The following is a 24936-nucleotide window of genomic DNA, read 5'->3' as shown; positions in this document are numbered from 1 at the left end:
GACAAAAAAAGATCATCGAGCCGTTTAAACACGTCCGCCCCGCCGAGCCATTAATCAATTATCCGAACTCCTCTGTCACGGCTAAATTTAAAGTCGAAGGTGGTGGGACCATATGGCGTAGTGGCCAGTCCAGCGCCTGCCAACTGACGCCGGTTATAATACTCATCCCATAAAAAATAATGCCAAAGCAAAAAAGAGAACAGAAATAATTGGATCAAGTTTAGCAAGAACGAAGCGTGACTTCGAAAGGGTTTGTTCCGAGGAGGCTCTTGACTGTAATTTTCTTTTGAATAGCGGTCGAGAAACGGTCGGAGGAAGGACGAATTCATTAAAACGTGTACAGAAATCACGATGCCAGGGCACGCAGACTTCGCCCTCCAGTAGCATTTAAAACATTAATCGCGATTCCAATTATTAGACAACGAAAGAATATGAGATTTTCGATTATAAATTGGTATTATAAAAACTACGTAAGTTTGGACACGTAGCCAGTAGCCGTAGTGGCGATTGTGATCATCATTATGTCCGCACCATTTTATAACTGTACATGAAATTGATTTTTTAAGCCCATCACCATTACGATTTCATTGTTTATGATCTTCATTCACTGTTATTACTAACTCAAGTGCATCATTTCCGCGCGTTACCGAAATCAGACACACAACACAACATTCTGTTTTTGTGTGAAGGAAATTTGGTGGCGATGAAATGAAACGTTGCACAATAACCACAGCACGTTTTATAATATATGCTTATTCAGTTCCCGAGCGGAAACGAGCAGTCTATTTTACTACACAAAAGACGAGCTCTCGAATAAAGCAGATCCCGTGAAGGAGAGAGATGGCTAAGACAATTAACGGAGCCGACGACAGTGTTATTGTAGGACAATACTGCGATATTTCAAGCGCCGCGGCCGGCGGACGGGTGTTCGGCGGGATTTTGACAGCCGCTCGTCGTGAGCTCTTAATGAAGCGGTAAATAATGAGGAGAGGTGTTGCGCTACGCGAGAGCCGTGTCTAATTAACGCGAGAGAGCCCACGACCAGTTTACATACACGGACCGCGTAGCCGATATACTTAGCTACAAAGCCATTATTTTGAACGGCACGCCCGCATCATTCAAGAGACAACAACGGTAACATTATATTGGGCATCGTAAATAGTTGCGAGTACCTACGACGCGGTGGAGCATTGGAATGGCATGTCAAGTCAGGTAGCACGGAGTCGTTATCCGTTGTCGCGCAGTTTTTATAAGAATCGCTCGTGCAGCGGTCAGTTCTAGTATCGGAACGAGCTGCACCGACCTCTAACTCGGAAACCAGATGAAAAAACAAAAAGAAAGAAACGCAGGCACGGGCCGTGAGAACGCGTCTCCTTGGCCGCGGTCGCTCCGTGCCGACCATTTATCTTGCACAGTCGTGCGGGAATGGACCGGACAGCGATGTGCTTTTATTGCATCTCGCCCCTAAATATAGGCTTGTGGTGGTAAGGCAAGCTTTCAAGCCTAAAATAATGAACCCCATGAACTGGTTTACGGGCATAATGTGTAATGTTTAGAATTTGAACACAAATCCATACTTCCGTCCAAATCAATACAAATATTATAAATGCCAAAATAACTCTGTAGTCTGTCTATCCGTGTGTTTGTTACCTCTTCATGCCTTAACCGCTAAACCGATTGAGCTGACATTCGTTATGTAGATAGTTTGAGAATTTAGAAAGAACATCTAATAGTTTTTGTTACAGAAAATTGCATACCAGGGGACCTACCACGCTCTCTTAATACGATTCAGTTTAGGCTCTAAACTGAACTGCATCGCTATTTCGTACCACGACGTTACTTTTGCGATTCAGTTCAAGCACGGTTCAGCGACAGCGATACAGACATTTTCATTCACTCACTTCAAGCGGTTTTCGTACCATGACGCTTAACTTGAGTGGGAATGAGGGCTATCGTTTTTTGTCTCACTAGATGGCGCACTGTTGCGTGAGGTTTTTAAACAAGTATGGCTTTCAAAGTCTGTTATTACGGGCGTGAAAACAAAGTTTAGATTTAAATCATATTTAATACACATTAAAACCGTACCATAAAAATATCGAGCATGCCACAGTGTTGCATAGTCCCCGTTTTGTTCGGAAAAAAGGGAGGACAAAGGTTTCCGAAAGACAAAACTGCCTCATAACACAGACATTCATTGCCCCGGAACGCATATTTGCCATAATTAATTTCAGATATTGCAAAATATTCACAAAAAAATTCTACCCGTAAAGATTTGCAATTTTGAACATGAGACTACCGTGAGACTCACTCATATTAAATATAATGACCCGGATAACTCACGTCTTAAATCGCGTCTTAAACGCGGGTAGTTGTGTGCCGGTGTCAGTTTCGTCGGGTAGTCGCGCGAGCAGAGCGGCGGCGCGCAGTGCGCGTGTTGCAGCAGCCGCTGAGTCGCGTTGCTCCAAAGACGAAGGGCTACGGATTAGCCCGAAACATGTCGAGCTAAACTCCATTTAAGACGTGAGTTATCCGGGTCATTATATTTAATATAAAAATATTCTAATTATAAATAAACCCGCGTAGCTCACCCAAAAACTATGAGATTTGACATTTCGGAGACCTCACGCTACACTAGCGCCTCTAGCGGCGAATTCATACGCGATAGCCCTCATTGAATCGCTTCAGTGTCAAATTTAGCGATTCAGTATAAGTTAGTCATTCTGTCAATTATTTTGGACTTCTAAGTACATATTTTAATTGGAATATATTTTAAACTTAAACAACTTTTTAACGTTTATTCAAGTTTTATAACTTTTCATAGGCACTCCTCACGACATTGTACTTCTTAACTCCTCATTGATAAAACTAATTTTTCAGTGACAAAAGAGACTCGTGTATTAGTGACAGCGTAAACATTATTTGTAATCAGCACAACGGTTGCTAAGAACACGGAATGACATACTTAGTGTAATGGTTTTCCAAAATAAAGAGGTTTTAGTATACAATATTTGGTTTGCATATAGCGGCATCCCTTTCGCGACTTAGCGTTTCAGTTTCGGACCAGAGACAATATCGGTTTTTCATTCACTTGTAAACCATTGAGACTCAGCTCTGAGAAATAAAAGTCGTGGTACCAATTTCGAAGATTCAGTTTAGGTGCCTAAATTGAACTGCTCTGCGTTTGGATCGTTTATGAAAAGATCATGGTTGGCCCCCAGTTCCCACGAAATAACTATAAACTAATTTATCGCCGACGAAGTGGGCAATAGCTAGACTAATACGAACATACATTATATAACAGATTTTTTATGAGTTTATCTTGCAGGTAAAGTATATTAACCGAACGACGAAACGGACGGTTTTTTTTAAATAAAACTGAACGTGATTGACCCCTATCTCACCCTGTGACCTGGTTAAAGCCGCGGATTCACGGTGGATGCAAGCCACTGCCAACCGAAGCAACTGAAGGTCTATGGGGGAGGCCTATGTCCAACAATGGACGTCCTTCGGCTGAGATGATGATGATATAACCGAAAACTTACTGAGAAGTCAACTCCGACATTAAACGTGAGTAAACTAAAAGTCAGAGAGGTCAAGTTGATTAGACAGTAATTTGAATTAAAATATTGCGGCGTGTAGAATAAAACAATTTTCATTAATTAGCAATTAGTCTTAAGAGAAGTTTCCCTGCCGGCCGCGCGGCCGGGGTAGGTATTCGTTTGGGATATTGCTGTCTTTATCGCTCGTGACATAAGCGCCGTCCCCCCCATGCCTTCCGTACCACGACGTCCGTAATTTATATCGAGATAGCTGTACGCTTTTCAAGATTTGGGCGGTTGCATTTTGGGTTTCGTTGTCCTCATATCATACGAAAAGTATAGCACAGAAATCAATGATATTTTACAATCAAGATATTCATTATATTTTCTATGCCTGTGGTTTTTTCGATTTTTGTATAAATGCTTTATTAGTCTGTAATTCTCGTGCAAATTGTTGAGATCTTTTTTGTTTTGTCGCCTTTTGAGCTCATGTATTAATTCTGATATTACACATTTATATGAAAATCTGAAAACCACAGGCATAGATAATTACGTCTAGTCCATACATACAAAATTTCATCTATTTCTGTTGCCTAGTTTTGAAATGAGACCGGGACTACGTTTGTATGGAAAATGGAACGAAGAGACTTCTCTTAAGCGTCTTAGGAGTCTTTGTATTGTATTGTATTGTAAGCAAAAAGTTTAAAAGAATTGTGAAGTACACTCGACGAAACTGAATGGTATACCTTTACTTGCCCGAATTTCATATGCCATAATATTCAACCGCCATAATATTGTTTCTTATAAATTCATTTGCACTACTTACTCGTTGTTTACCATATTAATCAAATGACAGAATCTTGTTTGCCATAATATTAATTTCAATCGTTTAATTTTTCATAATCATTGTAATCCATAAGTATCACATGCCATATTGTCATTTGCCATCCATGTAAAGGGTGATCATCGACATTATAGTATACTGATAAATCCCTTACTCCAACAAGCCTTTGAATTAGGTAAATTTTACCCACATAGGTTAGGTTAGAACTGTGACAAGGCGCGAAGTGCCTCAACTACGCGGAATAGGAGCTCCGCGCAGCTGAGCTCCGTCGACCTTCATTGTAGTCGTTCAGGCCCCTATTCAGATGTATGCGATGTCAACATGATATTAGTAGCACAAAGGTTCCTGGTACGTGATTCAGTTTCCTTGACTGTACAGTCAATTAAATACAAAGAGATCATCCATTATCAAGAGAGTATCTTTCCATTGTAGTGTCTACTTTTGTTTCTGATGTCCTTTCAATTATTCAAAGGTTAACTGGAAGAGATCCCTTTAAGAGATAGGTTCGCCTTTGTACTTTGCCTTGTTAACTGTTATTTTCATATGTTTTATGTACAATAAAGAATTATACAATACAATATACAATATATACAGCCAAAGTTACAAAAATATGCATGATATTGACTCAACGTTAAGGTCGTGTATGTACAGTCGAACAAATAGGGTGGAACTGTTCTACTAATGTCATGTTGACATCTCATACTTTTGTCAAGGAAATCATAGAGAAATTGCTTATAAAAAGGTTCCACCTTGGGTCATGTTTCAATTTGTTCGACCGTACAAGCGATAGTTAATTTAATCTTTTCATACAAACATTGTTAATGATTTTCATCAGTTCAAAGTTAACCGATTTTTGATATTACCCCAAATCAGGGATATAATTTAAAGTACCTACCTAAATAATTGGATAAATTGAAAGCTTATGTCATCAATAATGGTGACAACATGTAAAAAATTGATAAAACTCTTTTTAAGTTTAGAAGGTGAAAAATTTTGACGCAGTTTATTCCGAAAATAGTTTACTTATTTATTGGGTTTGGGTAATCATTACTCTTACTTTAAACAACTGCGTAATTCCAAAAAAATCCAATCAGATTCGCTTTTTTTAATAGCATTATAAACGAGAAACACCCTCCCCCCCACTCTATTCAATAGGGTATCGCTGAAGAAGTCTTTCAAACTACAGCGCAACGCTGTTTTTTCTCTTTTATAGAGGCATCAATAGGATACTAAGAGCATTCAAAGTTATTATCAGTTCCCCCTTGCACAGTCTTCGTCACCGTTTTGAACAAAAACTTGGTGTGAAATAAATATAATCAACTTATTATGACAAAATGTTGCTTTGTTTAGGGTGACTTTTTGTGCCACCGCGGTGCGAGATTCTATCGTGATCCCTGGAGGTTAAAGTGTTGATAAAAAAAGTTATCTCGGCACTCTGGCGCACACTTTTAACTAACCTTTAGTGTCGTCATTGCATGAAAGTAATAAATTTAAAAGAATGCGGGGTGAAAATGTCACGAGCGTTCAAATTAAGTTTACGGTTGACTGGTTTAATTTATTTATCCAACACAGGTGGAATGGCACCGGCCGTCGGCACCAGCTTGCGAGCTATTTGCGTGATCATTTAGCAGATGAACTATACTCGAACAAAACCAATTTTGCATAAAAAACTGCTCTTTTCGACGTATTTGGTTAGACAACATGCATTTTTGCACGCATCAGTAGGGCACGTGCTTTGAGGTTATTTGGGTGAGGCACATTGCGTACCTATGGCGTGCCGATGCAGTAATTAGGTACAGTTTTTTGCAAGTTACACAGAGAAAGAGAGGGACGTTGTATTCGAGGAGTGCATGGTGATCATGGTGCAAGGTGAAATAAAAACTAGCCCGAGAAAGATACGGTTTTTTTTGGAAATACATAATTCTAAATAACACATTTTTTTGCACCTAAAGGTACGGCGTTAATGTGTTATTTTAAGATCCTAAAAAATATAATGGACTTCACCTAATTTAGAACCCGGTAGATACCTAGTAAAAAAAAAACTAAATAGTTAATTTTTTTCAGCAAATAAAATATGCTTCCATTATTTGATATAGTTTTAGGTAAGGAATCAGGTTCCCTTGATTAAAAACATTGAAGTTTAAAACTTAATAACAGCTTTAACAGGCGCATATAAATCTCGTCAATCAACGAAGGTCCACTATATTGAATGGGTACCGAGGAATAAAGAAAAAGCTTTATGTATACGGCGCCGCCTCAATCCATTCGATTTTCTTTTTACTGAAGGCTCTAAAACGCCCCTTAGCTACGTTCTATGCGAGGGTCGGTCGAAAAGCGGTTCAGAGATATTATCGTCTTTAATAATATTTTGTTATAATATTATCGCGTAAGTTTATGTTCGGATATCTTCCAACTAATTGCTCCGTAGGCTGAATGGGGAACAAAGAGATAACATGAAATTACCGTCTGGAACATCGGGCGAGCCTCGAAACTTGCAATGATGATTGTTTCGCATGATTCATGTATTGAATATAAATTAAGATCCTTAATGGTATGCCTGTGCAAATTAACAATGGTATAGTCGAGAAGATATTTAACATCGGCGTTCCGCAATAGGTACAGATGCATATACGAGGGCGGTTTGATAAGTCAGTGACTTCAAGTAAAAAAAAAACTTCTTCACAAGATTTTTTTTATTTTTCTACATAATCTCCTTTCAACTCGATGCATTTCGTCCAACGATGTTCCAGTTTTTGTAACCCCTCCAAAATTATTTTTTGGCAAACCCCGAAAAATATGCTTCATGTATTGAATATAAATTAAGATCCTTAATGGTATGCCTGTGCAAATTAACAATGGTATAGTCGAGAAGATATTTAACATCGGCGTTCCGCAATAGGTACAGTTGCATATACTCGTAATACGCATGTAATTCTGTTGGATCAATCGATTTACAAGCGTAGCGTGTATCCGAGGCTTTGAAGACGGCCGGTCCCTCGCCCCGATCGCAAGTCATGGGTGTAAATTCAAGAAAGCCCCCAATTTAAAGCGGAATGTGTAACAATGGCGTTCGCCCCGCTATGCCAATTTCCTCCCCCGACAACGCTCACTACAAAGCAACGGAATAAAATTATCATCTATATGACAATGAAATCGTTCGAAAAGAAGTTTTAAATGTCATTAAAAGAAAGTGTTTTCATATTAACCTCACATATTTCAGGAAGTTCTAGAAATTGCAAACATTAGTAAAACAAATCTAAAACGAGCAGCGCTCGTGCGTCTCCATTAAACGCAGTCGGTTAGACACGCCCGAATCCCTCCTGTTAATAAGCCTGCCTCATTCGAGACCGACCAAACCCAACGGATTTAATTAAAAAACATTTGTCAAAATGGGCTTTTAAACAGGCATCTTGTTCCACGAAGAGTCGAGTTGTTAATCTATTGCTTTATTAATTACTAGTTACTTGTAATAAACTACACAATCCATGACAGTCGATTAAGATGGTAAGTGACTCCAATCGATTGAAAAGATTACATAAATACGTGTTGGTGCGGGAGAATAACTAAAATAACATAAAAATACCTTCACAGACAGGGTCAATTAAAACCTTTTACGTCGAATCCGAATAAAACGATAATTAATACAAAATCTTGTTTTGATTTCAGCAATGGGTCGGATACTTGTAATGGTTGGACGTTATGCTTAAATATTGATTTTGTAGATTAAAACATCCTACCCACATACTTTTGAGTCGAATAACAAAGGAATTTAATTTAAGCGCCTCGACTTGGCAGGCCCGTTAAGGTTGAAGGTTAGCGCTCGGCATCCGAAGTCGATGTTCCGAACACTTTATAGGCGGAGATGTTTCTTTTTTAGAGTGCGAAATAATTAAAGCCACCAGACTTAAATATAGAGATATGATTTACACAACATCGTGGCTATAATTTTAGGTTACGGGAAATGTAGAAAGAAGAACATTTTTAATATTTTTGAGGTAGCACGCTGACTGGATTGGATGCCAAACTTTTTTAAAGGTCCACACTGAATATATAATAAATAGTTGGTTTGGTTTCAGCAAAAGCATTCTTCAGTTGCAATTCATTGCTATATTTGCTATCTGTTTCCACGTGAACCAAATTTCGAGCGAATGCAATATAGTGCAAAATTAGTTGATAAGTCTAGCTTCACATAAATGAGTTAGCCTAATAAAAGTTACAAATCTTATGCGAAAGTAAAAGTTTGTCTGTTATCTGTCTGTCTGGTTATCTGTCTGTAACCTTTTTACGGCAAAAATGCTAAACCAATTTCACGCTACCTGTAAAATTGAATATCGCGTTTGCCCGCGTGTATGTGTGATATATAAAAAAAAATAAGAAAATATACAGCATGTAATTCGATAATAAGCTTCTTGCAGCGCAGTGCAAACGGGCAATGATACAGCAATTCAAATACTCCCGGATTCGTTGAACTCGCCACTCATATTAATAACTCTTATAGCGCGATGGTTGTTTTACGCGTCGCGGTTAGGTAATGCTGATTCATGAATGGGAGAGTAGCTGCTAGTGCAACGCTCGCGTATATTTAGCAAACTTATTTTCTTGGAAATATATCAAACGACGGAAGCTCTAACATTCGAGTTTCCCAAGCAAGCTGTGCCTAATTAAGCGGAGTGGTTATTGAGGATTTTGTGAATGATTAATTTTTGCACAAGAAATCAGTCGTGGCGTGTTTTGAATACTTGCCAACAGAATGTACCTACTCTAGCTTGAGTACTTCAGTTGGTTCTGTTTCAAGTAAGAGAGTAGTGTAATATTGTTGTTATACATTCTATAATTTGTGTCTCTATTCTTAGTTTGCTTTTGTTATTTCACAATTTCTATTGTATTTGGTTTCGAGGCTTAATAATTGTTGGATTATTGCTGTATAAATATTGGATGATAACAATTTAATAACTAAAGTATCAAAAACATGCTTAACTTATCCTAACCATTCTAACACTTAAAGGGTCCTAACTTAAATTAGTGTCATTAACAGTGCTAAAACCTGTTAACATATTTTAATTTCACCTAGCTTTCATGAAGGCAAACCAAATCCTTTAGTCAAGGACGTCGTTAATGCAAATACCTAAGTTAGTTAACGTAAGCGCAGCGAACTGAAAATAGGCAGGTAACAGGTAAGGTAATCTCTATGCATTAGCTTCGGGTGCGCTCGCTGTAAATGTGCCTGGAACAGGTTTATCGCGAGAAATGAATGGAAGTGATAGCGAGCAAGCGGCCAATTAATGCCCGCAGACTGCGAGGATCCGCGCGTAAATAATCTGGAGCGTGCGCATAAACATACGCTCGATAATGCAAGTGAGTGCACTTGCGCTTTGAGCATCGTCGCGAGTATGATTCAACTGGAGCAACGGATTTGGTGTTACACTATCGATAGGCTTGTCGATAGTATCGGTAGACTAAGTCATAGAGATACTATTGATGATGTACAGCACTATCGATAATATCGTAATACTAGAAAGCAATGCAATCGATGTTTGGTTTATCGAAATCAATCCAAAGTGAGCTACTATCAATTATCTTCTTGCAGTGCTACCTCCTATTTCTGGAGGTCGGCAATCATCATAGATTATAGTTATCTTGTTCTCATTTTGAACCACATCCGTAGCTTTCTGAGCCATACGGTACATCTTCTTCCAGGTTTTCTGGTGCCTTGAATATGTAGACTGAGCTCTAGGAGTTCATATTTTGCGTTCCGTAATATTTATATGACCAATTTACCCACTGCAATTCTGATCTTTACGGTGGTTACCATCTCCGCTCTTTTGTCAAGTCGCTGGAGCACCCCTTTATTAGGCACTCTATCTGTCCACGAATCGATAGTACAAAACAAGCGATAGCATCGGTAAGTACATCAATAGTCTCGTTATTCGAGTATCGGTATTCGACTATATTGGTCGACAACTCTACGTTTTATTAAGTTTGGTCCTATCGAGGTTCCAAAGTTACCAACTTGCACCTGAATGTTTGTAGTTTTCGCGATTGCACCAACTAAGATTCACGTTTATAGCGCAAATGTATCACTTATCATTTTATAAATTTGTTTTACAGGCTAATTTGATTAGTAAAATTATGGAGTTTCTTGTATGTAGAGAAAAATTTTGTTGAAATATTTTGTATATTTATTGAATGAAATAGAACAGTGTGAAATTTGCTGGTCGTTAGAGTAGTGTGCGATGAATGCTTTCCTTTCTGTGAGACGATAGATGCACGTGTCCAAATATTTCTGTTAATTTTTGAGGTTATTTTTTCTTTTTTCATGTTTGCCTTACTCAGTGCCTTAATATTAATCTGCTAAGCTGCATAATGTGTTAATAAATATTTTTCATTTACCTACATAGCTTGTATTGTGTCCCACCGCTGGTGAATATACCCCCCCTTTTCCCGACTATTCATTAATTTTATAAAATAAATAATTGAAACTAAAATAAAATATTTATGGGCCATTCAGGTACCCAATGTAAGCTCGACCTGTTCCCACCACCACCAATCCCACTGCCAATCTGCATATAGATTTGCATTAGATAGGCATTTTATCTAGCGAAGTAAACTACTGATTACGTGAAGTACACTGCAGTGAGAGTAATAAACAATTTTCCATTAGCCGGCCGGCTTGCTGCGATGTTCCCGCTCATTTCCAATTTCCACACCCTACGCTCAGGCGTCTAACGGTGAGCCCTCGCGATAGCCTTTTATTACCGGAGTTTGTCGTTGAGAATATAATTATGGTAATGCCGCGGAATGTAAATTAAGTACTGCAATAAATACTAGGAGTATAGTCTAAGCCGAAGAAAAACGCCCGCGCCTTAACCCCATACAGGTTTAGATTAGTAACAGTCGCGGCAGTGGTTCGTTAATCCTATGTATTTATTCATTGATTCGTATAATAGCGCTTAAGTCGTACCTTGCTAATGAAATTTCCCGTTTATATACCTTTTACGATGTCATAACGAACGCTACTAAAATTTACCTTACTTACGAAATGGGAAAGGATGCTAGTAAAAGTTCCATGCGACGAATTCATAATTAATAGGCTGTAAGGCGGCCATGACTAAAGTTAGCAAAGTCTTGTTAGTTGCTGAAGAAAGCTTTCATAGTAAGAGGGTTGTTTGCACGGCATTGTAGGACTACTTAAGCAAATAGCCGAAGGACATTTGTTTTTATCCGCAAACATGACCTGATTCCGCGCGCTACGCAGCTCTAAACTAAACGCTTGCCGTTGTTCAGTGGAACGGAAAAACAGTTTTGCAGGAGGCGCCTCCCTCCGCGGCCGCTCGTATTTCACCCGAGTTCAATATTATTTCGACAGTCGCCGGCACAAAGAGTAGGAAGGCCGCGCCGCCGCGGGCGCCTCGCGTATCGCTCCACAATATTGTCCGCCCGCCCGATGCCTCGGGTTACACTGTAAATATTTTTCGGCGGTTGCCTGATTGAAAATTTTTATCGCATTCCACCCCCACTTCTTCCGATAATGGATTGTACTCGCTTTTAGGCACACATCTGATATGGGTGGCAGAAGGTATGCCGGCTCTCCGGCGCTTTCTGTATACATATCGAAACATTTCAGATATACGAAGCGGGGCAGTATTATTATGTTTTGGCTCCAGCCACACAGTATTGATGAGCCTTATCTGTATTGAAATTTTCAGTGACATAAATAGGGATAGCTGATTTTGGTACAGTCGAGCTCATAGATATCTATTTATACGCCATCGCGTCAAATATGTATAAGCACTTTACGGTGAATGGCATAAAATTGTTTAAAGGTATATTTATGTCCTCGGCTGTACACTGTAGTATTTTGAAGCAAGTTAATACATTGGACGTAAACGAGTTATGTTTGTTAAAGTTTGTATCAAAATGATGAAGGTATATTCTTCTATCGAATTTGAACACGGAGGAGTGGATGAGGTACGAGAACACTCATACGCCTTTTCATAAGCAACTTTTAAAACATGGACGCTCGGACCGGCTCTAGCCGGCCGAGCCGGAAAACTTTTGATGTATTATGGTATTATTTTATAGTCGGACGGTATAGAGGAACATTGGAAATATTTCATCATGAATATTAAATGGGAATTTTAAAACACTTTCTTGACAAACGAGTCGTTCTTTGAAGTCATTCTTGAATTTAAAAATGAATATAAGGATTCTGAATAAGGATGGGTTGAAAACAGATGCTGTTCGTTCTTGGAAAAGCAGCTTCGGGTTAATTATTGTGTTAAAAGCTAAGGCAGCCTTTACACCATTTAAATTATACATGAAACAGATCAAATTTTTAGGTACACTAACTTGCTGCCGAATCTTTGTTAATTATACCTACCTTGCTATACAATACACTTTCTCAAATTCGGGTATTTATCAATTACCATTGAACTTTCTTGTGTAGCTAAATATGTTTCAATGGTCATCGACATGGCCGTCGTATCTTGACGTATGGGCGCGCGGGGTTGTGAAGCTCACCACGACAATATAGCTCTAATCATGTTTGTATTGGGCGCTGAGAGCGGATCGTCGCTCACCCGCGCCAATATTTAGACAGCCGAAGATACAAATGAGGATCCATTACTGGATTTCGTCGATCTGGGACTAATGAAAGACAAATAACTTGGAGTTCTAAGCATCAATAAGGGAGGTTGTATTAATCTGATCAACGCCGGCAAAACTGACCGATTAATCACGTAGTAACAAACCATGGAAGAGCTCGCTTGTTGTGTTTACTTCGGTTCCAATTTATTTCTAGTTTCTGCTCTAACTAAATACTATTATAATATAGACAGTGCTGCAGTGATTTTATAATTTCCGATCGGATTTAATACAATTCTAAAATGTAGTCTTACTAAAAACAATAAATAAAACAATGATAGGGTACAAAGCAATAAAACTTTATAGTCCATATATAATTATCGTGACATTCAAAAGAAAGCTTAGACGAATTATAATAAAAATGCAGTAAAAGTAAAAGCTACCACAAACGGTAAAGGACGCTATAAATATTAAGCGGTTGACAAAATGGCGTGCAGTGCTGCCACTATTACGGCGGAAAGAGGGCGAGCTGATTGAAGTTTTTACATTATACAATGTATTACTGGTTTAATTTTGAACCTAAAGTGTTACATGAGACAGCATAACTGTGGCGGAAAAACCACATGGCCACAGGGGCGCGATCGGCACGAGCCATCCGTTGCACTACATTAAACTTCCAAATTTGAGGGTTCAAAACCAAACCAAAACCCGTTCAAAATTTTCTTTCGCTCGCTTCTAATTCTAATAAATATGAAAGGACAAGTCATGGCAATAATTTATCAATTAGACACGGTTGTTTTCGATGATGGAATTGCACCATTTGGACAACCCGCATTTTATTGCCGGCTACATTTAAAATTTTAAAATGATCAGCAATAAAAATAATGGAAGTACGTGATTTAATGGGCAGCGTTCGATTTCATTTATAAATATGAGGTTGGAAACTTATGAAATCAAAATCAGGGCTGCCGTAGAAGAAAGTTTGAATGTGAAGATTTTTAGGATTCTTGAAGTAACCCACGATACATATTACATTATTATTATTTAAAACGCACAGGATGGTCTAACGCGGTTTCACCCTCACGCTGATTGCACGGCTGACCGACTCCTCAAAATAATGAGGGCGGGTAATGGGTCATACACTTTCTAGCACCAGCCGATTGAATTGCAAAGCAGGTCATACATGGTCATTGAATATTTACACGTCTAATGACTGTAACGTTACCCGGCAACGTATCAACTGGCATTTAGCTACTGTGAGAAGTCAAACGGGTTGATGTGGGGAGCTTTTTACTAGCGTTATAATGTGCGCACTCCTCGTGTCAGTGAGATATTTCTAATTGATTGATTCAGGCATTATTTTGCAGAGATCAATATTTATCAACTACAGAACCTTTCACTTTGTTGCTCTGCAACAAAAAGACAGGTATTTCTGTTCGTAAAAAAGAGATTAGTCAATCGCGTCCAGCTCTAGTTGAAGTCTCAAGTGTATTATAATATAACAAACGCTAGCTCCTGCTAGGCTAGGTTTAGCAGCTAACTGAAAAGTTATTTTTTATACTTAATTTAAAACACTGCAATAAATTTTCCTTACAAATGAACTTTTCATGATACACAATCATGTAAATAAGTCTGATTCAATTAACTTTAATAGGCAGTTAAACTGATATTCCCATAAAGAAGATAAAAGGTATCATGATAACATCGGAGTAAAAACTTCAAAAGCTATAATAAAATTAGCTTACTAACAAGATACCATTTTAAATTATATATTTTTTACGTACCTAAATTAAAAGATAAAAATATTGTTTAATTTTAGTGACCGATTAAAACCTTAATAAAATTACCATCAATTAAGAGAACAATAACAAGTATCGTAAACAAGTCAAATGTTAACTGCAAACGGGAATGATGCCAAGTAGGTACCGTAATCTCGTCTATCACATTCATATACATACAAGCAATTAACATCATGTAGTCATGTAATTTAAGTACATCACCAAAACGACATTAACCGTATACAGACAGTCCATTTTAAATTGAGAAATTAACTTGTTTTTCCAACGATCTTCATTCCGAATCGCCCACGCGGACACGTATTTAATTTTATAGAGGCAGGCAGGTCAGCCAGCAACTTCGTAAATTTACCACCAATGCTTTACAGACGTTCATGTAAAAGTGTTTCGGGATCTCACGGGTCGCAGTAATGTTTGATGTACGTTGGGTCGTTAACCCTACTGAATCAGAAGGGATTAATGTGTCTCGGGTGTTATTGGTTCCTCTAATTACGTTCACGGTTCGGTTAGAGTTATGGTAATGTTCGGCAGCCTTCGTAGATACGGCCCGGTGTCGTGTCACTGATACTTACGACTCAGAATTTAGGGTCTGTAGGGCGAGCCATTCGTTAGTCACGCCCGATGACGTGTACCTTGGACAAGACCAAAACTGTTATTAGAAAGATTCCGTCGAGACCTTTTTTCGGTGCTTGTCTTAAAAGGTTTTTTATGCTCAAATTATGAAGACAGTTAATGGGTTGCTCGGTTTTGATGTTTATTCAAAAAAGCGGGGTTGGGTTAAATAGGGCAAGCTTTATAAGTGCCTTTTCGTTTTACGTAATAGTAAATTTAACCAAAAGACATTCCTTTGAAGCGTATGTGTCTTCTTTTAACTGCACATTGCGGCAAAATGCATGAATTTCCGGGCATAAAACAAAGGCACTCGTCACGCGAAGCATGCAGTACCACGAAGTCCGAAAGGGTAGGAAAGGGAGTTTCGTGGTAAAAAGTGAGTTAGGGCGCTCCTTTGTTTGTACACGGCGCGAGTTAAGTGTTTAGATAAGTGGAGCGGAGAGCCAAGCTATACGCGTTTGTTATCTCGGAATATGGGAGCCGGACAAATGGAGCCACCCTGTGTGGTCCGCTGTTTGGCAGCTCGCGCTTGAGCGGACTCCCGTCTCCGTACTGTGCTTCAAATCTTATCCCACTGCTTGAAAATACCACACTTGTATTTAAAGCCCGTTCTGTATACATTTCTATCCATTTCTGACAAATAATGTTACGTGAGTTAGTCATGCGCATGCTGGATGATGTAAAATGAGGTCAGAATGGTCTTATTTAACTTAAGAATGCTTTCTTGAATATGACCTTACTACGTACATACTTGGCAATGACTATCATAAATCAAACTAGCTTGTTCGGAAAGTAAAGTATACATGTAGCTGGAACGATACTTTTCTGGTTTAATAACAAGAATGTAGAAGTTTACGTCCACTTTGTCCACCAAATAGCCTGAGTTTTTTAACACCGTTAAAATTTGTCGTATTTGTACGCTATGCCTATTTAATAGCGTTTTTTTATTGTGGGGGATTGAGGTAGGCTGTCCTTCTGAATTATAAAATATTCAAATAAGGAGGGAATAAATCCACGCGAGGAAACGTCGACATTACATATTACTGCGGGAATGCCAGCCGCCCATTCATTACAGTTATTTATAGGAGGCAGTGTCAAAGCGAGGCTTGTATTTATTCTGATGGCAGTTTGTTTATTTTTAAACGGGTTAGGCTAAAATATCCTAATCCGATAAGCGTCCGGTGAGCCGCCGGGCGATCCAAGTCCGAAATAGTCCGCACCGCCGCTGATTTGCTCAATACACTCGATGTCACTGTCACTGAACCAGTTTCTGGCATGTCAGGAATCTTGACGAGATGAAATATTAAAGTTCTATTTTAGGATTTTCATTAACGTTTGACACTTGAATACCTATATTTAAAAATGTAAAACAAAATGTCAGAAAGGGTAACATCCTTAGCAAAAAAAATATTCAGACCAATCAAATACGTGATATCTTTATTAAAAGGATTATCTTTCCAGTCACAATGACACATTAAAATTGTTTAATAACGGAATCTCAGAAGACATTTCGTCACTTGTAATGTCTTGTTTAATCATAATAGACAAAGTCAATCAATATTGTGCGCAGACAATAGACACCTCTTATTCAGAACGGAAACTATTACCGTCTTGCCATTGTATTCAGGGGCCTCACCTCAAAGAGAATATTATTCAAACGAAAAGTGGTTTGTTTACAAACGTTGGAAGATTATATTAGGGATAGCCGGTGACAGGAGATTAGAGCTGTGTATGTGTGTGTGCACGCGGAGAGAGCTCGGGAACGCGCTGCCTGTCGATAGAAGTCAACCTGAAAGATTTATGTCCAACTTTGTGACAGTGGGATCACTGCGGACATTCCCGAGATTATCCTTTGTCCCAAATACAATATCATACATTGTTAATAAGCTTTGTTGTGGGTCGATTGATGGATACCCTAAATAGAATAACCCGGTTGTTCGATCAAGTATTACTTGTGTCGTCAGTATGTATGGATTTCGGCTGATCAAAATTTATTTCGGATATTTTGTTTAAAATACAATTTAGACGACCGGATGGCCAAGTGGTTCGAGACTACGAAGCTTGAGGTTCCGGGTCAGATATTTGTATGAATAATACGAATGTTTGTTCTCGGGTCTTGGATGTTCAATATGTATTTAAATATGTATTTATCAATATAACTATGTTTATCCGTTACCTAGTATCCATAGTACAAGCTTTGTTTAGTTTGGGATTAGGTCAATTGGTGTGAAGTGTCCCATGATATTTATTATTTTATTTATTATTAATTAGGACTTTGTCAGTACTTAAGAGAGGCGTAATGGTTAGTTATGAGCTGCAGAAACAAGATTGAAATTCTGCACAAATATTGACGTTTTAATTTCACTTTAGCATTGAAATAAAACTCCCCGTCAATAAAAAGCATATAAGGGAAGCATTAAAGCATCACATCACTGGCTAATTGGTCTGTTTGATTGCATCCATCAAACCGTAGTGCAGCAGAGTTAGCCTTAATGAAACAATTGTATTGGTATTACACATTAAAGTTAAAGGAAGATAATTGAACTTCCTGTAGCGGGCAAAGATGTGATTGGTTCAAAGAGAGCGATGCTCGGTGCCCCTCTCATGCAAGCAGAGCACGCGGCCATGCGATATCTACTGCTCGATGGGGTGTTTCCTCTAATTATACGACCTATTAATAAGATGCTCCTCCAGGCCGAACAACAATCGATCACTATGCTCAATAATAATGACTTTGTTAAACTTTAAAGACGGTTCAAAGTTTAACGACGAAGGGTTGAAGTTGGATTAGAAAATAATTAAACTTGAAGATTCAAATTTTACAGACTCGGAGCGATGATGAAAAAGTAATCGAATGGATGATCAGAGGATAAAAAATACTAATGAATACTGCATCTTAGGTTATGTGGTTATATAAAATGCAACAGACTTTACTGTGTCCATTGCTGTGAAGAATTAATAAACATAAACATAATGTGTTACGTTCAAGGCAAATGTCTTACATCTGCAAAATTTATAATAATTCATAACTAGTTAGTGAAATGTATTGTAGTTACAGGAGCAAAAGGAGCCACGGTGCACAGCGCTCCAAGCAATCTCCGTAATAACAGGAGAGGGTTGGTGCTATTGCCAATATTCTACAAACCCTGGCTGCAACTTATCTTCAAGTAAATATCACTGTTTGTGCACCAGCTAACTAAATAGCAGAGTGAGCGAGCCGCCGGCTCATAAACATAGGTCTAGCTAGCTAAAGCTGAAAGAGCTTTATAACTTTAAGCTGCGGAACATTCATTATAAATAGCTAGTGGCACTGGTGGAATCATAAAACTTATATTTAAGTTTATATTTTATCACCTGATAATACTAGGTTCACAGTTACATTCATATTCAACTAGTACTTTGTATCTTTTGATACGTATCTGCTAATTGAAAACGTTTAATATAAGCTTTTTGGTTGACTACTTAGATTGTCATGCAAACTATATGCGTGATGTGTATCAAGTTTAACGTGGATGACATAAACCGTTGAATGGAGCTGATCTTGCTCGGATAACCAGAATTTCACTATCGATTATTGTTTTGACACCGGACTTAAATAACTATGCCTAATTTCAAGAAAGGGACAAAAATGGTTTGCAAATTTTAACCACAACTTAAACGTACACAAGAAAGTTTTAAGTTAAATAAAAGGTAGGTACCGTTATTTTAATATTGATAATAATGACTTGCAATATAATTTATAGAAAATAATTTATTAAATAATTTATATAAAATTTATGGAAAGCCAAGGTCATCTAAGAATATTCCATTTGAAACTACAGTTTCAAATGGAATATTCTTAGATGACCTACGGAACCGAAAAGTGGAGATTGTCAGTGCAACTAGTGTACAAGATAAAACTAGCATACAGCTAGCATGCAGCTAGCTGCTATGAGTGTTACATAAGACGTAATACAAAATTAGTGTTTCGTGCTCAGTTAATGCTGGATAATATAATGCTTTAACTCTTTTGTTGAAATAAGCCTGAAAAAATTTGTGGTTTCAATACATTATTGAAATAAGAAATCATGAACAATGTATGAAACCGCAAATTTCATCGGACTAATTTCAACAAAAGAGTTAATGCATTATACTGTATTACCCAGCATTAACTGATCACGAAACACTTATTTTGTATTTACGTCTTATATAACACCCTGTATATAGGTCTTAGGCTCAGCAAGTTAAAGAGGCAATCAGTTGAGGTCATATTTTTTGAAGAAGGGAGCCATAATCATTGGGGTAGGCGAGATTTGAATGTAGACCACGTCTCGGATGATAAAGCGACATTCTATGCAAAGCGACTAGCACGATTGGCTGATGATGATGGTTCTAAGATAGAAAAATATATTATAAGAATAATATCATGGTTATAATTAAAGAAGGCTATAAATATTTGCTTGCATCGTTTAAATTTGGATAGTGATTTCACAAATGAAGTTTTAGTGGATGTTGATACAAAGCAGACCGGGAAAGCGGAACCGGGAGCGGTTGGCGTTTAGAGCGTTCGTCTAACTAAACGCTATTAACTAACTTGCAGGTTTGTGTTGGAGTTTGATGGGTGAATTCTGTTTGCGCTGTCCGGGCCATATGGAAATCATTTTCTTGCTCAGTCGAACTTCCCGGCTCCACACGCGATCAAATATTTACCGCCAGCCCAAAAGTCTTGCGTTGCGCGTTCGGTGATCGTGTCTTTGCAGACGTATCACGCATTTGCTTCCTCATTTAATATTGAAAGTAATCAGGACTTTCGCTTTCTAGTGATTTACGTCCGTTATTAATGAGCAATGAGTTTATTACTTTTGTTTTATCGACGTCGTATCTTATAATACATATCCCCTTGTTCTATTTCTGTTATTCAAACATATGAATAGTTAACAATAAGTAGTCTAAGAGCTTCAATTAATTTACACGCTAGCATAATTTACATAAATTTAATTATAATTGTGTGCTTTGTTCGCAATGCTTCAGCACAAAAGTATAATAAGAAGCTTTCTGTTGTTTTGCGAGAGCATAATCTGTATAGTATTAAAACAGAGAGACGTCCTTTCAGTGCGGAGCATGACCGCTGGATTAAACAACAAACAAAACAATACCTGTCTGAGAGGCTCACGATTGAGATTGAAAAGTTGTGGCGGGAATATGGACAAAGGGACTCCAAGATTACAACTTGAACAAGTTCATAATTATTTTGTTTCCTTTGATGTCTGCTGCCGTTTCTGTTCCGCAAATAAATTCATCTTCTGTTTTACGATAAACTATCGAAACCTTGAAACTACATTCAAAATTCGTTATAGTTTCACTAAAAGGTTGGCAATTACAGAACAGAACAACAATTGTGTTTGTTCTTAGTATAAGATTGTCATGTGGAGATAAACTCTGCAGCACGGCGAGCGTACCTGGTGAAGTGTAGTTGAACTGAATGCCGAGCCGAGTCCCGGTGACGCGGGCTCTCAGTTTTGAGGGGTGCCTGCCGCGGCGATGCTATCTGTCCGCCATTGTTGCGTGCACTTAACCGTCATATAGCTTTGGCTTGCGTTGTATTCTAGGCTTGTTAACACATTGTAAAGAAAATTACATTCCGTATCTACTTACCTCAAGCGTGGCGTTAAAGAAGTATTTCCGTTATCGATTATCGCTCTACCATGTCGAAATGCGTTGGTTAACATTTGTTGTGGTTTTGATGGTTTTGATAATACATAAAATAATTATAGTTGTTATGGTTACACTGATAGCCTTACATTTTGATATGATATAAACAGTACAAACATCTAAGAAATGCAATTGGATTTGGCTAACTAGAGCAAGCCGATTTTCTCCTAAGTGATTATTGTAATAAAATGATTATTATTAGTAACGAACTGTTCAAAAAACCGGTTAAATGTAGTAGCAGTTGTTGTATCCATGAATATCCAGTGTTAGCCGAGCCCTTGTCCTAAGGTAAATGTAAATGTACACACACTGTGGGATAATTTTTAACCCCCGACGCAAAAAGAGGGGTGTTAGAAGTTTGACCGCAATGTGTGCCTGTGTGTCTGTATGACTGTCTGAGGCACCGTAGCTCTTAAACGGGTGGACCGATTTGAATATGGTTTTTTTATTTGAAAGCAGGGTTTCTAGCGATGGTTCTTAGACATGTTTCATCAAAATCGGTTTAGCCGTTTTAGAGATATTGAACTTTGAAGGGACAAAGTCGGGGGTTTCCCAACTTTTTGTTGGTTAGATTAAGGTTACTGGCGTAAACGGACAGGTATAAGACTCTACTTTCTTACTAAATTTCAAGACTCTAGGACAGGGTTACTCAAAGTGGGGTACGTGAACCCCTAGGGGTTCGCTATTCGACGGTAGGGGGTTCGCGACAAGGTTTGCGTGACTCCAAAAACCACCAGGCTGCAAGACTAGCAAGATGATTAAGATTGGTTTTTGGAGTCTTTTTGTATTAATTATGTTTAGTTTCTCCAACAGTCAATTTTATTACTTTCTTTGGGAGGGGGGGGGGGGGTTTGCTATCGTCTAGAAACTTTAACAGGGGTACGTGGAGCCATGAGTTTGAGAAACCCTGCTCTAGGACAACTGAAAGTAACTTACAGGATTTGATTCTCTGGCATTTTGTAAGGCAACACCTTTTTTTAATGACTGAATCTTTTGATTGCATTGACTTAGAGGTTTGATTTTGTCACTGTGCCAAGGAGAATCAGACATGAATATTTGATATTAATTTCAGTTTGATACTTTCACGTGTTCCTGAGAAAATGGGTGTTGACTTGACAGATGGACCAAAAAGTGATCCCGTAAGAGTTCCGTTTTTGCCAACTTAGTTATGAAACCCTAAAAAAAGTTAATTATTCCAAGATTTCGTTATTTTCCACTAAATAAATTCGCCTTTGTCTCGTTCTCTTGTTAACTTTAATTTTCATATGTTTTACATACAATACAATAAATACATTTTTTAGGGTTCCATACCCAATGGGTGCCAACGGAACCCTATTGCTGAGACTCGCTGTCTGTCTGTCTGTCCATCCGTCTGTCACAGGGCTCTATCTCTTGAGTCGTAATAGTAAGACACTTGATATTTTCACAGAATATGTATTATTGTGGCCTCTATAACAACAAACGTGATTGTTTTGACGTTTTTGCTTGATATTAACGGCAACTGTTGACGCTTGAAATATTCACAGAATCTTTAGTTGAATAAACACTTTAAAAATAAATAATTAAATTTAAATAAAATAAATATTTACCTACTTAGGGGTAACCCATACAACAAACTTTTTTTTTGCTGTTTTATGCTAATGTCTAATGTTGTAAGTATAGATAATGGTACAGAACCCTTCGTGCGCGAGTCCGACTAGCACTTGGCCGATTTTTGCTACCATACTTAGCGCGTAGGACGCTACAATAGAGATATTTCATCGTCAAAATTATGGTTATGTTCACAAAAATAGAAGAAAATAATATTGGGGTAAACAAGTAGTAAGTCGTGTACTCGTAAACTTAAAGAAACGGAACGTATTTTTTACACAATAACGATTACTGGCCATTATGCAATATTAATAGTTGGGATTCACCCTCGAATCTGTCGAAATTAAACAGAGCAGCGATTGGGGTGTCACAGATGGCAGTAACTGCGTTCGTAGATGCGTCGTTCGAACGTGCGGCGTTTTCCTACAAAATAATGATTTATGGCGGGTTCTATAGGTGAATGTTGGGACAAGCACGTCGAAGTACACGAGTCAACGGCAAACCATTAGCACACGTGCTATCCTGCATATTGTATTTCTAATCCGCAGAACAGAATACATTTCGAAACGAGATTGCTTACTGTGAGAACTTCGATCGAAGTTCCCAAGGGGTACCCCAAATAAGAGCCGTTGAATTAGTTTTGTGTGGTGCCTTACTTTAATAATGTTCTGTGGTCTTCAGAGGTTTGCGGGGATTCCATACCGCCCATGTTTACGGTGTAGTGCGGTATTATATGAAATAGATGTTTTTTGGCTTCAGGCACTTTATTATTACTTTGAAGAGTACCTACAAATACAAGGGGTGGGCACTGCTGGGGTCGGGAAGGTAAACAAGAGCCGTCAACTGATTCAAGTAGGTAGTCAATTGTATTGAATACACTCCTTATTTCGTTCATTTTCCTTTTTATTGTATTATTTTCTTTAGTAATGCACTGTTCACGTGGAAAACAAACTTCTCATGTATTTTAACTACATTGCTTGTTCTTTGATAACCTTAACACTGAACTTGTTCCATTATGTAAATATTCCATTTTACCCACATTTTGATATTCCATTTATCTACTGCCCGGCTTTCAGTTGATAAACCTATTAATATTTTTGATTGTTTCGTTTTTAATACATAATTGGTTTCTTCTTAATCGTGTTTGAAACGATTAACAAACGTAGAGCGAAGATAGCGGATAACCGGTTGTTAGCTCATGCTTAGGAAGAAGCCCGCAAGAAAGTTCGACATGGAAGTTGATTAGTAATGAGCGTGGCTTACCTGTTGGGAGTTAGTTGTGGCTTGGCGTAGGTAACTAAGACTTACCTCGGGTCTGCGAAGGGTTCGGCATAGATGTTCCGCACAGGCTGGCGCCGCGGTAGAGGCGGCGGAACCGGGCTGAACCCCTCCATCATATCCTCCCGCTCGCTGTACTTCAGCGATTTCATCGTCATCTCGATGGCGTTCGGTATACTGTCCACTTCACAATCCCATTATTTCCATGTCACTTGTAAATCCGCATTAAACACTTACATCGCTGTTAACACTCCAGTATCGTTCGTAGAAAACTTATAATTCACTTATTTTCGAATCATTTTTCCATTATCACTTTTATTAATGTCGAAATGGCTTTAAGTTGATTCTAGAAAAAGGGTTGTTATGAGGGTATCAAATTTTCGTTTTGTTTGTTGTCATTTACGCGAGCGTCGGCGCGGCCTCGCCTAGCGGGTGCGCGCGGCGGACTGCGCCCAACGACGGCGACCCTCGTCTCAACTCACACTCGAGCTTTTGTCGTTTTTTGCGCCCGCGCCGAGGTGCCATAGAAAAAGCTCGCCAAGATAATAAACAAAAAAATGTGACATACGAAAGACGAGGGATCACGATGCAACGGACCTGACGTAAGTGAATAAAACTAGATCCGATCCGCCCATGTTCGCCATGATGCGGTTAAATTTTTCATTTTAATTTCGAAGCTTTATCTATTGTGTCGAGTGTGAATTAAAGCAACTTTTCTATCGCGTAAACAAGGGGTTCTTTGAGTGTTACCGCATTGCAAAAAAAGTACTGTTGTAAATTTGATATTTAAGAGATTATAAATCGTATCCAGCTTCAATGGAAATTAGGTACTTATACATATTTGTAAAGCTGCTTGTGAATGAAAATGATTTATTTGTAGCATAGTATCTTCAAATTAAAGGAGCCATATAGGTAGACCGGAGTTAAGAAAAGGAAAAGTACCAATAGAATCGATACTTAGATAGTGTTATCGGTCCAGTCGAGAGCCGGGGCAGGGTTCGTT

The 24936-nt window shown here is 38.4% G+C and overlaps 1 protein-coding gene across 8 annotated transcripts in view; it reads right to left on the bottom strand.

The window, feature by feature from the left end:
- The window catches only part of Ten-a (Teneurin-a transmembrane protein), a 486497-nt gene that overhangs the window by 36112 nt on the left and 425449 nt on the right, over positions 1–24936 (bottom strand). For 3 of the 8 annotated variants that reach the window (XM_074109127.1, XM_074109137.1, XM_074109142.1), the window contains exons 2-3: positions 23964–24279; positions 15335–15394 (exon numbers count right to left, since the gene is read on the bottom strand). The exons of 2 other annotated variants lie outside the window; for them this stretch is intronic. In XM_074109127.1, the coding sequence (XP_073965228.1) occupies positions 15335–15394; positions 23964–24091 (188 nt within the window). In that variant the 5' untranslated portion in view covers positions 24092–24279. Of the gene's footprint in view, positions 1–15334; positions 15395–23963; positions 24393–24936 lie in introns of those variants that run through there. 3 more of the 8 variants (XM_074109122.1, XM_074109150.1, XM_074109156.1) reach the window with 2 other exon arrangements.

The sequence above is a fragment of the Choristoneura fumiferana genome, chromosome 2 (genome assembly GCF_025370935.1).
Source record: "Choristoneura fumiferana chromosome 2, NRCan_CFum_1, whole genome shotgun sequence".
NCBI lineage: Eukaryota > Metazoa > Arthropoda > Insecta > Lepidoptera > Tortricidae > Choristoneura > Choristoneura fumiferana.
The sequence above is the reverse complement of the archived record's forward strand: the minus strand, read 5'-3'. Positions and strand labels throughout refer to the sequence as shown.